Raw genomic sequence first — 15,262 nt, 5'->3', positions numbered from 1 at the left:
TGCTTTCAGCTGTCATTCTAGTAATATTCGAAACATTTATACAAATGAGCATCATCATCATAGTTTGAAATGGTAAACGTTACGTGCAGAATCGTTCATTACAACGCGGCATGGTTGAGGCATGCACCGAAAACCGCCAAACAAAAACCGCAGCAAGCTATATCACTTGATAAGGCGATGCGCGCGTGTACTGATTACGTTATCGCGTTCTCGTTTTGATGGCGAACCTGAAGCGTCCCGCAAGTTTTGTGAATCGATTGATTTATATTTGGGGTTTAACGTCCCAAAATCACGATATGATTATGAGAGACGCCGTAGCGGAGCGCTCCGGAAATTTTGACCACCTGGGGTTCTTTAACGTGCGCCCAAATCTGAGCACACGGGCCTACAGCATTTCCGCTTACATCGGAAATGCAACCGCCGCAGCCGGGATTCAATCCCCCGACCTGCGGGTAAGCAGCCGAGTACCTTAGCCACTATATCACCGCGGCGGGGCAAGTTTTGTAAATGAAACAGGAATAGCGTTAACAGGGACCTCTATTAGGGCGGGGGGGGGGGGGGGATTGGAATTTTAGCGCTACGCACATGCCCACGTGCTGATTAACGGTTTCTTTCCTCTTTTGTCGCTCCTCTCCTTCCCATCTTTACGCTCTCCCTCTCTCTCTCTCCCTCAGCGTAGTTAGTGAGTCGCACTGGTATCTGGCGAACCTGCCATGGCTTCCTGTTTTTGCATTCCTTCATTTTCTCCTTAGCGGCAGCGCTTGACTTACCGACAGATCTTGACTTGCCACTTGCCTGCCTGAACAAGGGCGTTATTTATTTTTCTATTAGTCACATATTCGCACAAAGATACATACCCCAGATCGATGTTACTAGGGGAGCAAAAACTGGACACAAGGAGAAGCAAGTGGTGATACCACAAACGCTGGCAGTGCAAGCCAGTCTGGCATGCACCAGTTTTCGCGTCTTCAGAAGGTGCAGAGCCCAGTTTACTTCAACGCGATTAGGCGTCAGTAAATTTAGATGTTCATGCATAATTTAGAAAGACATTGGTACTGGCCGAGTTCTGTGACTAAACATTCGGCCATACATACGTTCACCGATTCCGTGTCATTTCTGTGTTCGCCAACAATTTTCGCATGTTGTGTGTGGCGCCCCTTTTTTATGGTTATAAATGAAATGACGTAATTAATATTCAGAGAACTACCAGTCTTTTTTTTTGCGAAATGAAGATATGTGTGTCATACAACATGTGCATTTAGGAACAAAGGGTAATTTAACAGGACGATCACGAAAACAATAGCGAAAAATGAGCTAGCACAAAGCCTAATACTATTATTGGCACCAACAAGAAGAACCTAGATAAAAGTTTGTGTAGGCACACGAACTGAAAAGTCTGTAAAACCTATCGTATTTATGAAGCAATGACCAGTAGGAAAAATAAAAGTCTTAGTATTCACGTTTTCAAAAAGTATGGCTCACCAAACCAAGCAGTTTCATTACGTTGACAAGTAAACGAAGCATGGTTATTGTTATCCGCACTGTTCTTCTACACCACGCTTTTTTTCCCCTATATTCATTGAGGTCTTCTCAACGACTTGGCGTCGCCTTTTTTTTCTCGGTGCCGCATTACTGAGCATGGCTTTGCCTCATCGCGGGCATTAATGCAGTGAAGCCCACTTCGAAGTTAGGAAAGTCCCGGCGTTAGGCTCGCCTTAAACACTGCCACCTGGGTTGAGGCTAAGCTGCTGCATAATGACTTGGGCGCGTTAGCTAGCCACTAAACTGAATGCAAGTGATCAGATACAAAAATACGTAAGCGCCAAGGTATGTAAATACGAAAAAAGAAAAGAAAATCTACGTGCATATAAATACAAAATGAGTACTTGTCTTGCGTCATAGGCGCCACGTGTCCGCTCACGAAGTTCTATAGCTTGTTCGAAAGGAAGCAAAAGCACGAGTCCTTAGGTACGGGCGAGCTTTAAGACGCGAAGAACAGCTAATCAGCCTAAAATGAGAATGACAAATGAGGCAGGACTATTTAAGGGAACGATGTGGAAGCGAAGGGCGCCGGGGAAAGAAGACGAAGAAAAAGGCGAGAAATAAAGGTTTGGGAGATTTCGAAGTAAGTAGTTAAATCTGGATAGAGATTAGGGACGATAAAGGTTACAAATAGATGGGGAAAAAAAGAGAGCTGCGAAACGCGAAGACGGAGAGGAATGTGTAGGACAGCTAAATCGGTTCACGGGTGAAGAGGCGACTTACGGTATAGAACAGCTGCCTGGCTATTTGCAGACGTAATAGGTGACAGTAGCATAACCAGCGCTTTTTACGGGGGGTGTATTTCAGCCGGCCGAAGTTTGTACTCCCGTTTTTAAAGAAGGTTTTCTTCGGTTCTTTTTGATACTTAGCTCAGATTGATGCTAGTGCGTGTTCGTTCGTGCTTAAGAAAGAACAGAGAGCGCAGAAAAAAAAATTAAATACACAGAAAACAGCGATATATCTATGCGTATTTCTGTGTGTTCTGTGTTTTTGCGCTTTTTAATCTTTCTTATCTTCGATATTGTTTCGGGATAACATCTAAAACGACCTTTAACCAGTGTCATCCTCCCCTTCGCCCATACTCCCTATATCTTTTAAACTACTACAACTCCGTTTTTTACCCAGCCGTTTCTGGAACTGGCATACTTTTCTGTTTCTCTAATATTTTCGGAATCCGACGTGGACAGCTCAAATAGGTGTGCGACTACCACGAAATGTTCGGTGAAACGGAAATATTTATAATTTACTGGTGAATCGGAGGCAAACGCCAGAGAAATGCGTGAGCATTGCCTTCAATTTTTATTTTTTATGCTTTATACATGAAATAGCCTCAGTGAGGCTAGTTCATGTATGGTATAAAAAACACAAAAAGTTATCAATATGTTTTTGTAAATCATTTAAAACTTTGCGAATGCATGTTTTTAGGTAACGCGTATCAGTTTTAAATCAGAAAAAAACTGTATTTATAATAGTCAGAACATGTAAAAAAGGCTGAGATATTTAGAAAATGGTGACTACCTCGTTCATAACAGTTTGCAGAAAGTGAGGTAGTTATCCACAGAAGGGAGGAAAGAAAGCGGGGGTTATTAAACATGCAAATGAATCATTTTTGATTGCAATCACTTATATTGACAGCGAACAGTTAGTCAAGAGAACTGCTACGCAACAACAAACGTGTTAACGTAAGTGCGTACTTGAAAGGCAAGGGAATGCTACAGATCTAAGCTTTCTCTCAGCCTACCTTGTGAAGTCATTAACCAGTGCAGGCACTGTATTCTCACAAGAGAGTTCTCTAATGGAAAAAAAAAGAAAAAGAAAAGTCAAAACGTGGTTTTTGAAAGTGCCGTTCTCACGAGCATTACTCTCATTTAAAGAAGCGAAGACTGTCATATTCTCCCTTTACTGTGCGAAAGTACTACTAAAAACAGCTTTCCATGTGCATTACAGGTCGTTGGCTGAATTTCTGGAAGTATCCAGGCGCAAAAAAAAGAAAAAAAGAAAGAAAAGAACAGAAGCCTACATGCGATGTATACTTGAGGTGGGCGCTACAGAATCCCTGAAAGTCAAAAATTTTCCGGACCTATGAGATAGCCGTATACGTAGCTCATTATGGTGCATGCTTCAAGAGGCTAAGAAACCCGTCCCCCTTTTTATTTCCTACAAACATGCAAGATGTGACTTATGCGCAACAGACAACGGGACTAATTACGTACAGGAGAGCTCTGACTATCTCGACGTTGACTATGGCTGTGCCCGGTATATATATTTTTTTTCCGTTGTCCACGCTGTTTTTTTCACAATAATCACGAACCAATCAATCAGCTCACCTAAGAAACTTTGTGCATTATATACAACACTCGTGCATGAGCCCTTGTGCATCCAATATGTGGTTACCGCAAAAATAATACATTCTTGCAAAAAAAAAACAACAACTTGAATGATTGTGCAAGTACAAGTGCGCGTCCCGGAATGTATGCATGTGCAATGTTGTGTTCATGAAAATGAACATTCATAATACAGTTTGAAATATCGGGCTTACGTATTGCGGCACTTGAGGTACATATTTACTTGGCATATGTGTATAATAATGTGTTCTATTTACAGTCGTACTGCTTTAGGTAGCAGTTTACTTTGAGTTAGCGATAGTCCGCTTACATGTTCTTCATTTAGCACCTGGCAAGGTGTACTATCGTGGGCAATATGAGCTCGAACACGCAAGCGCGCGGCAAATGGCTTCAAAACCGAGATAACGCGATGCGTGGATGGCGCTGCCGAAACAGTAGGGGGAGAGGAGGGCGCTCTTCCACTGACTGTTCGCACTAGGCATGCGTGTTGCTCTGAAACGGCAGCTGATCATGTGCCATCGGCTGCTAGCAATGATAACACTAAAGAAAACGCACCGAGAACAAAAGTGAAAGATGTTCATGGCTGCGCATCAAAATGTTCAGCGAAGCACGGCCTGCGCATCACGACAGGCTACGTCACAGCCGATATCTTCGTAGCTGCACAGCCTGATTGGTTGTGGCTGTGCGCGTTGATGTGAGGTCATGTCCCCGCCAGCAGCCACGGACATGCTGTAAGCTGCATTTTTCAGCAACGATATCGAAGCGGGAGTGTCGACAGCAAGGGGAAGTGCGCCACCCTTTCCACTTTGATTCTGAGAGCGGCCGCTGCGAATCAGCAGATGTGGGGTTCGAGGCTATTCGCCACGCGCTCATATCGCTCACGATAGTACAATTCACACTAAAGATATAACCACACAAGCTTGCTATAGCCACCGAATCGATTGATTGATATGTGGGGTTTAACGTCCCAAAACCACCATATGATTATGAGAGACGCCGTAGTGGAGGGCTCCGGAAATTTAGACCACCTGGGGTTCTTTAACGTGCACCCAAATCTGAGTACACGGGCCTACAACATTTCCGCCTCCATCGGAAATGCAGCCGCCGCAGCCGGGATTCGAACCCGCGCCCTGCGGGTCAGCAGCCGAGTACCTTAGCCACTAGACCACCGCGGCGGGGCTATAGCCACGAATAAGTGTGTGTGTGTGTGTGTGTGTGTGTGCGTGTGTGTGTGTGTGCGTGTGTGTGCGTGTGTGTGTGTGTGTGTGTGTGTGTGCGTGTGTGCGTGTGTGCGTGTGTGTGTGCGTGTGTGCGTGTGCGTGTGTGTGTTTAAGGCGAAGTTTAAGCGTCCCCCAATTTTCTTAGGTTGCCGCAGTACATAATTATATATAAAAAGAAAACTACCGTATGGATATAAACAGTAAACACAAGAACTCTGCTACACGTACACGTCATAAAGCACACGCTATATTTATTTATTTATTTATTTATTTTCACATACTACAGCCGCGCTACAGGGCTATCGCAGGAGTGGGTACAGAACAGGAGATAATATTAAAGAAAAACCGAATGTAGGTGAGCTAAATCCGCACATGCGACGTGCCTCCTGCAATGTACGCGACGAATATGTTTTTTTGGTGCTTATTAAAAGAATCCACGGAAGCGGCGTTCACGCAGGTGCTTGATTGATTGATTGATTTGTGGGGTTTAACGTCCCAAAACCCCCATATGATTATGAGAGACGCCGTAGTGGAGGGCTCCGGAAATTTTGACCACCTGGAGTTCTGTTCACGCAGGTGCGTTAGGACGATTTCTCTCCGATCGGTTCTGTTCTATTGTTTGCACGTTTTTCATTTTTTTTTGAATAAATTGCTGAGTGCTGCAGGGTGCACGAGAGACTTAATCCGCTTTTTGCGAGTCGTGCCGTGTACGGCATTTACCCTCATGACGTAGCTGTTCTCAGACAAAGGAGGGGGCTTATACTATTCATAAAAAAACTTAGCCAGAGCTGTAGCGTCGACGCAACTGTATATTTCGGTACTTTATGCAGTTTGATTGGCTAGTTGTAACGCTGTACTTAGATTCACTTTTAGCGATTACGCGAAGTTTAAAAACAAAACGCACGCAGACTCGGAAGGAAAACAGGACAAAAGATCGCTGTTATTCATTGGAAGACCAGTGCCCTTATTGTCTTTTGTTTGTTTTTTCCGTGTTAGCATACCTTTTTCCCATCATCTTAAGAGCCTAAGCAATGGACGTGTGTTAGAGTTATATTCTCCGCGCTGAATCACGCCCTGTAATGGCAGTGTTTAGGCAGTATTTCGTAGCCAGCCGGTCTGAGAACTGGCCAACCTCCCTCGCCTTCCTCTTTCAATCCTCCTCCCCCCTCCTCCTCCTCGCAGGTTTTCGATGTACGCGAAAACCCGACCTTAATTTTTAGCAAACCTATTTTGTTTTTAGCAAGATTAATTTGAAGTATTGCTTTTCATCAGTTGCTATGCGGCGGCGCTCTAACAGAGCTATATAGCTAATTTATTTACCAGTCCGCCACGATGGTGTATATAGTGTTTACGGTGCTCAGCTGCCTACCAGAAGGTTGCGGGTTCGATTCCGGTCGGGGCGGTCGCATTTAGATGGAGATGAAGTGCAAGAGACCCCAGTGCTGTGCGATGTCAGCGCCTGTCAAAGAACCCCAGATGTTCAAGATTTCCGCAGCTCTCCTCCCGAGCAGTGTGCCTCACGATTTCATCTTGGTTTTGGCCCGTCGAATTCAAGTCTTCAAGTAATCCTAATCATTCTTATCGACTGCTATTGAACTGAGGAACGCGCACAATTTCATCTTGGTTTTGGCCCGTCGAATTCTAGCCTTCAAGTAATCTTTCTTATCGACTGCTATTGAACTGAGGAACGCGCTACCCGAAGACATATAATATGAAAGAGATTCCAATAAAGTCGGGAACATTCTCCCGCGTCTTCTTAAAGACCTTAATGTGCCGCCATTATCCAGTTATTTCGTGAATGACAGTCGTACTATTCTTTTGTAACTGCATTTACAACATTTGTTTTATACCTGTTGCACTGTCTTTATGCTTCGCCTTTTCAATTCAAACATGTATACTATATTTTTCAAAACTTTTTCCGCCATGGCATAATAATCACCATGCTATTACTGATGTTCTTCTCCCGCCTTATGTAATAGCTTAAAAAGAGCCTTAAAAAGGATGTATAAATGATATTATTATTATTATTAATATTATTATTATTATTATTATTATTATTATTATTATTATTATTATTATTATTATTATTATTATTATTATTATTATTCAATATTGCAAAAGTTTGCTATATCCTTTTTATTGTGCCGTAGTGAAAGAAACGGGACAAGTAGGGAAGGGGACGAGAGGAAGTCGCTGTTTGTTGCGTTCGGTTTTAACTGGTTTGTTACGGAGAGGTTTAAGTTTACACTAACTCAGCTGCTCTATTTTTGTAAGCTCTGCACCAATAAAAAGAAAACAAAAGTGGTTACAAAACAAAATGAACAACTAAAACATATACCTCACTGAAACAATGTCATTCACACAATGCGGGAAAAGAATCGCTGCAAATAGAGCGATGAGCACAGAAAAAAACTAAGTATTATTATTATATTTTTCAGTAGACGGAGTCAGCCACGACGTTTTGGCGAGTATTATAGATTTGCTCGAATCCAAAGGAAGGCATACCCGTGATGGGATTCTGGACGATGTCTCGGTACTGGACCCTGAAGACAGCGTCCGGATCTGCCGACCCAGGCGCGAGGCGCTCCACGATGCCGTTGACGATGTCGTCCCTGTTGACAGCGTAGATGCCGATGTGGTCGCCCGGCGCGTACTTCAGCTCGCTGTCTCCGCTCGCCTCCAGCACAACCATGATGGTCTTCCTGCGCCGCGCCGGGAAAGGAAAACACTTCTGTTGCGGCTTGGAGAAGATTCAAAACTTCGCGCGGAAAAGCGCCAGGCCTGCGCGGAGCGCGCTGCACAGTCACAGCGAAAACATGAAGTGCGCCCTTTCAGAGCCTTTTCTAAACACTCTTTGGGTAACTGCTACAAACCCGCTTACAGGGTACCCGCTACAATAAATCATAATTATTTTTGTGTAGTAGGGAAGCATTCGTCATTTTTAGAAGAAGCGTGGCACGTGCTGGCTACACACTTGCAACAAATTTTGTGCAAATTTGGAATGATCTGACTGATGAGCTTTTGTGATGGTATGGAACATCGGACGACCCACTCATTATCACAATTCACATTGTGTGACGTCTGGCTGTTCTTTTGATGTTATAAAACGCTTTATTGCTCATATTAACACGATTCCTTTCCAGATATCAATGCTGCCTAAAGCCACTTTGCAAAGGAGTTTCAAGCACCGGCATGGCTCTGTGGTAGAATGCCTGCTGAGTGAATTCGAGTGAAGCAAAAGAATTTTTGAGGGTGTGTTTATTTCTCTGACAAAAACTTTATGAGAACCAGCAGATAATGTTGTCGATGATGTTATACAAAACGTTATTCGTAGTTTTTAAGCCTATTGCAGTAATTTCGATATAAATGTGGAGAAAGTTATGGGGGCAGTCACTGGCAGAGATCAAGCCTTGCTACCTTCGAACTACACGCCCTATGCTCTTACCGATTGAGTTACCGCGGTGGTCGTATCCGCGTCCTATTTAACGGGTATCTATGAGTACACAAACCTGCTATAGCGTTAGTCCTCATGGCCTCACTCATAGCCACGACGACGACGTCGTCAATGCACTTCGCGCATTGCCGGCGTCACGAATCAAGTGAAACGGCGACAGCGCTCATGTGCTAAGCACACCACTCTGTCCAAAACTGGAGTCGCGAAGCAAGCCAAACGACGACTGCTGCCGACGTGACACACTTGCTCTGGTCTGCCCGGGCCTTAAAGTAAGCGCGTCTTCTTCATCTCAGAACAACCGCTGACCGTGCCGGTCGCCCTCCGGATTTGCAAGGGTGGATAAGAGGACCTTTCCACCGATCCTTGTTAAAGTTTATGCGTGAGTGTAAATTGTTTATTTATGTGCGATGAGCCTCTGTTTTTTTTCTGAATGTTTGTTATGCCAAATAGCAGTATCGAAGTCTTTCGAATAAAAAAAAAATCACAGCGTGTAATCGGAGTGCATGATGATAAGTGGGGCGAAGCATCCATCCGTCCGTTCTTGCATCTGTTGGTGCAACCGTCCGTACGTCTATCTGTGCATGCGTCCGTCTGCCCGTGCATCTGTCTGTCCATCCAACCATCTGTCCGTGCATCTATAGTGATCCCTCCAAGTACCACTATTGGCATCTTTTCACCATATATTCAGCATACAGAAGTACCGCCACCCAGAGGACATTTCAATGACTAAACGAGAGGTGGCACTCGCGCACTTTCTTACGGCCTGCGTTTCGTGCCTACTTCCCGCCTTTCACCGCCTCTAGTTCATGGCTATATACTAGTTCACTGTATTCATGGCACTGCGGTCAAACCCTCGCTGACTCTGTATGTTTAAAAAGTTGTTAGCGATTCAGAGTACGAGGTATTCTGCTATGCGAGATCATAGCCGTGCCGTGGGCCTCGACCCAGTCCGTGTGTAAAGAGAAAGCGATTTACGATTTAGAGTACTCGGTACTCTACTCTGGGAGAGCTGACAGCCGTCCCTAAACAAAAGATGCACGCGTGTTTAGCAAAAAGTGGGTAACAATTAAGAGCACTTGGTACTCTACTATGGGAGAGCTTGAAGCCATCCCGTGGCCCTCAGCACGTTACAAGGGTCTGTCAATATTAAGGTGGCGACGCCCAACGAGTTTATGACCGTTTTGGGGTCAGGTAGTGTTCAAAGTGCGTCCTTCTGATGCTCGTTTTTTGTTTAGTAAGCATCAAATGCAAGGCAAATTATATGAGAGATTAAGTCAGCAATACTCGTCTCTGTAAACTATTTCGCCCAAAACAACTATCTTTTTATCTATGATTAACGTGCGCAGGATTGCTCCTCAATTGAAAAGGGTGCGCGCATGACACTCTAGTCCCGCCGTGGAGGTGGCTACCTACTACGACGACGACTACAAACATCGCGGACGCACAACATACGGCGTAAGGAGCTTCGTCCCCCCTTCTCAAAAAAAAAAAACAAAAAAAAAACAACAACAGCAACGCCTGCAGCAGTGCACGCGCCCGAAGTTAGAGGCCAGTGGCTCCTCATACCGATGAACTCCGCGTTCGCTCTTTTAAATGCGAAGCATTTTTTGACGAACTTCGGCGGCTTTGAGCGTATCTATCTATCTATCTATCTATCTATCTATCTATCTATCTATCTATCTATCTATCTATCTATCTATCTATCTATCTATCTATCTATCTATCTATCTATCTATCTATCTATCTATCTATCTATCTATCTATCTATCTATCTATCTATCTATCTATCTATCTATCTATCTATCTATCTATCTATCTATCTATCTATCTATCTATCTATCTATCTATCTATCTATCTATCTATCTATCTATCTATCTATCTATCTATCTATCTATCTATCTATCTATCTATCTATCTATCTATCTATCTATCTATCTATCTATCTATCTATCTATCTATCTATCTATCTCAAATGGGAGAGGGTGCAGCGAGGCGTCGAAATTCCACGCGCTGACGCGCTGAAATGGGTGCGTGTGGTTGGGCCTTAAGAGCCGCGCTCTAATAACTGAGGCGCATTTCGCTTGTCAAATCCACGACATCGTAGAGGCAGGCCGTACACAGAGGGAGACTCCGTGAAACGCCGTACCGCTGGGGTCCTTTATTGTGCGCCTGCATCTGAACACCCGGGTGTTCTTTGCATTTCGTCTTCATCGAATTGCGGGCACTGTGGCCGGGAATCGAACCCGCGTCCTCGAGACGCTAGGATATCGCAGCTGGTAACGCCATAAACGAGGGACGATCGGCCTAAATAGCCTACCAAGCGACAAGCTATGGATGCTGGTGTATATGTTTAGGAGAAGGATGATCAAAAAGTAATATGCATACGCAGAGACTGTACATCTAGCTCATACGGAATAAACATTGCGGATAGCGCGGTAAACCCAGTCGATGAAGCATATATAGCTCTTTAGAAATGTGCTCTATTATAGCCGGTGCGGGTCATTGGAAACGTAAAAGCTTTATAGAACCAAACTAAGTCATATTTCTCGTCGCTAACGGCTGGTCTTAGCCGAATACCCCCAGTAATATGTCTCTATAGGCCACGCCACGACACTTACTCAAGATCGATGGACACGATTCATTATCTTCGGGATAGACGTCTGATCGTGACAAGAAACTCGTTGTTGCGAAAACATTAATATATTGATAATTAATATTCATTATTCTAGTTTATAAATCATGCACTTCCTGTTGCTTTTCAAATTTTCAGTTTTATAGTTTCGGTGTTTTTATACGCACACGGTAGCAGCGAAAGACGGGCTTTCTTACGCTCCATGGCGCGTCATCCGCAACAGTGACTAAATGACCGTCCAGACGATGCATTATGTCCGGCAGTCGCCAGACGGGACAGTAATTATGGAGCTTTATCTATTTTGCGCCACCCTAATTACGCGATTATATTGCAAAATCTCGAAAAGCTCTGTCATCAGGCCACACGGTGTTGCGACTCCAAATGAATGTTCGCTGTAATGCCTTAATCCCACAACTCGCGCGTAGGTTGACTAAATGGCCCGGATATCGGATTCTCACGCGTGTTTGTTCATTATAGCGGTGAAGCCTTATCTCACGGTGCCCGGCTGGTCAATAGAACGCGTCCTGTATACGAGGTAAGCAAAATGTACTGCAATGTTCTGATGCACACCTACTTCGTGGCTATAAGACGACTTTTATTCTGAACTCATGAGTCATGAAAGATCAGTCATAGAGATCTGCAATGTTGATCAGGTTTTTCGCTGAACTACTGCCATTCAGAGGACTCGTGAACGAGTCGGCAGGCATAAACGCTATCGCGTTCCTTTAGTATAAGTTTCATACGAATAGTGTTTCGTGTAGTAAAATAGCACTTTGTGTTGGTGTGTTGGTGCTGATCTCCGATGGGAATCATTGCACATACAGTCGTTCTTTCCTGTGTTCGTGCGACTGTATACGCACAACGTTTCCCATCACACTGTATCATGCTTACAAGATAAGCTTCAGGCTAACATATGAAACTTTGCAAAGACGGCAGAATGCGCCTAATGGATGACCAATCATTTGCACTGGGTTAGCTTACGGTGGGCGCCGATTTACTAACACCGGCTTGGTCACACACACACAAAGCGATAATATCTTCGGAAATCACCCTCGCCATTTTATTGTAACTACCTCGAATGGTCAAACACGATTGCAGAAATGTTTGGTGAAAGCTTCGAGGCGTACATTTGTTTTTGAAGGCCACAATAGGATGAAAAAAAAAAAAACTGACATGCAACGTGCTTTCTACCCTCTCGTTTGCAGTGTTTGCACCTTCTGTTATATTTATTTTTAACTATATATTTTATACCTTTCAGGTTTTTTTTTCAGTAACTAGTCGGCATAAACGTATTATAGCTGTTTATTTGCATAAGCCAGTTGTCCTCGCATTAAGCAGCTTGCTTTCCTGGCTCTGAAGTGTATAAAGCAATACTGCGTATATTCTTCATCAAGAGGGGTTGGGTGCGGAATGCGAAGTTTAAACCCACCTCCCTCCCCCTGTCTTTATGACCTCCTGTCGCTAAGCCCCTGAACTGACCCGTGGTCGCAAGGCCTTTCAAAGACGACGTATTAAGGGGGGAGGGGTGTTCCCCTCTGCCCCTTAGCGTGCGTGCTTGTGCAGCTGTGTTAGACATACCATAATGGGAAGCTGAATAATAAAAAAAAATAACGAAGCAACGTTCATCGCTCGATAATAATAAAAAGCCAGACGCACTCATAACGCGAAATAGCGTCTTCGACATGGCCATTTTAGCGCACGTATAACGATAAGCATTCCTCTGTTCGGGGTTTCAACATACCTTTTATATCTGACAAGCTGAACAGCGCCTGAGCTCCCACCCTCTTTTTGATATGCTGTAAGAGAGAAGGGGCGCAAATAACGTGTTCCCACTGACAAGACAGAGGAGAAAGATGCCATTTGGCCGTCATGGTTCTCGCCACACGACAGGTAGACCAGATATCTCTGTGTAGGTCACGCCGCCGTCGCACATTGTTCCTTGATCACCGTCATTCGGCTATAGCTGTGTGAGTGTATTCGTGCTGCAATGAGTCCCAAATCGCTCTGGGTTCGACCGGGCCTTCGCGTGGGTCCACCGAAACCGAGAGTAATTTTCGAGAGACTGTGCCACGCAAAGAGGGGGGGGGGGGGGGCAAAATGGTCAGTGAGCATTCATTGTTGGGCTAGTTGGGGCATTGCCTCAGGAAAAAAAAAATGTCCAGCCAAAAAATAATGAACACAAGAGAAGAAGGAGACAGGAAAGCGGCTAGCTCCTTCCTCGTTTCTTGTGTTTGTTATTTTTTTAGATGGATATTTTTTTCTACCGTAAGTAGGAGCGAAGTAAATGACAGCGAGAGGAGAAAACGAGAAAAGTAGAGTGTACTACACTCTAATAAGAAAAAGATGCGAAGTGTGAACCACGCCATCGTCTTTAAGACAGCGCGTAATCTATTAATATAATGAGAAAACAACGTGCTGGTCCTGAGGATCTATCAAGAAAGACAATAAAATAGGGATACGCTTTTCCTTTTACTCAGTTGCTACACAGCTAACAGGAGGTAATGTGTCATATTTCACTCCATAACATTTTAGGCAAACAAAAAAAGGAGGCGCTTGCTTTTCTTCAGTACAGAACATAAATGTATGTATGTATGTATGTATGTATGTATGTATGTATGTATGTATGTATGTATGTATGTATGTATGTATGTATGTATGTATGTATGTATGTATGTATGTATGTATGTATGTATGTATGTATGTATGTATGTATGTATGTATGTATGCATGTATGTATGTATGTATGTATGTATGTATGTATGTATGTATGTATGTATGTATGTATGTATGTATGTATGTATGTATGTATGTATGTATGTATGTATGTATGTATGTATGTATGTATGTATGTATGTATGTATGTATGTATGTACAATATATATGTCTGCAAAAGATACATCAATAGGTACGAATGGGTATAAATGGGTAATATACGGCAAACCTTGTGCTGAAAATGACCTTTGTCTTCAGAACGAAGAATCATGACCATTAAGGCTCTTATTATACCAGCACACTTTTAGTCTCATTTGAAGCTTTTTTTTTATTCACGAATTTGAGAGAGACAGTGAGGAAGGACTAGAAAAAATATGAGCTGTTGCGTACTGCTGCCCTGATCGAAAAATAAAACGTCCCCGATAAATGAGCAAGTTCCAACTCACTTGTCGTCTTCCTTGTCCCATTGCAGAACCTTCCTGGACACCAGCTTGCTTGCGACGACTTTTCGACTGGAACCCTTGGACAGACCTGTGGCGTGGGTGAAAGCATGCAACAAGAACCTACGACTACCCGCGTTCAACTCGTATATGCTTATACGGTGTGTCGTGAAAGGAGCACTACGCTGCTCAGAAGAGGGGGAGGAGGAGTAGAAGGAAAAGAAGGAGAGAGAAAATGGTCAACCAGACACGCATGTAGTTGGATATTGAACGCCAGTTGGGTGGAGAGGGGGGGTTATGACGGGACTAAAAACTGCGTGATATGCAGCATCAGGAACATACCTATAAGGCGTTGATGTCTGTGCACATAACGTTTCCTTTCGATAAATATGCTTCAATTGCGCTGTGTTCGAATGATTGCGATTCGGAGATAGTCATGTAAAACCTAGTTTCCTTCAAGAGTACTCGATCGCAGGCATTGGCTGGATCGAAGAGAGAAGCCCCGCTGATGCTTACACTAACCACCCGGCAGGTAAGTCAATATTTAGAGTGTGCGCGCACGCGAGCGCGCGTGTGTGTGTGTGCGTGTGTTTGTGTGTGTGTGTTTGTGGGGGCACGTGCGTGTGCGTGCGTGTGCGTGTGCGTTTGTGTTTGTGGGGCGCGTGCGTGTGCGTGCGTGCGTGCCTGTGTGTGTGTTTGTGGGGGCATGCGTGCGTGTGTGTGTATGTGTGTGTTTGTGGGGGCGCGTGTGTGTGCGTTCGTGTGTTTGTGTTTGTGGGGGCGCGTGCGTGTGTGTGTGTTTGTGGGGACGCGTGCGTGTGTGTGTTTGGGGGGCGCGTGTGCGTGCGTGTGTGTTTGTGTTTGTGGGGGCGCGTGTGCGTGGGTGTTTTTGTGTGTTTGTGGGGGCGTGTGCGTG

At 44.3% G+C, this 15,262-nt stretch overlaps 1 protein-coding gene across 2 annotated transcripts in view; it reads right to left on the bottom strand.

Moving 5' to 3' along the window:
* Positions 1-15,262, bottom strand: part of Nos (Nitric oxide synthase) — a 421,671-nt gene that overhangs the window by 15,811 nt on the left and 390,598 nt on the right. For both annotated transcript variants that reach the window (XM_075889681.1, XM_075889682.1), the window contains exons 18-19: positions 14,353-14,437; positions 7,613-7,809 (exon numbers count right to left, since the gene is read on the bottom strand). In XM_075889681.1, the coding sequence (XP_075745796.1) occupies positions 7,613-7,809; positions 14,353-14,437 (282 nt within the window). The remainder of the gene's footprint in view (positions 1-7,612; positions 7,810-14,352; positions 14,438-15,262) is intronic.

Source organism: Rhipicephalus microplus, chromosome 3 (assembly GCF_043290135.1).
Source record: "Rhipicephalus microplus isolate Deutch F79 chromosome 3, USDA_Rmic, whole genome shotgun sequence".
In the NCBI taxonomy this organism is placed as follows: domain Eukaryota; kingdom Metazoa; phylum Arthropoda; class Arachnida; order Ixodida; family Ixodidae; genus Rhipicephalus; species Rhipicephalus microplus.
The sequence above is the reverse complement of the archived record's forward strand: the minus strand, read 5'-3'. Positions and strand labels throughout refer to the sequence as shown.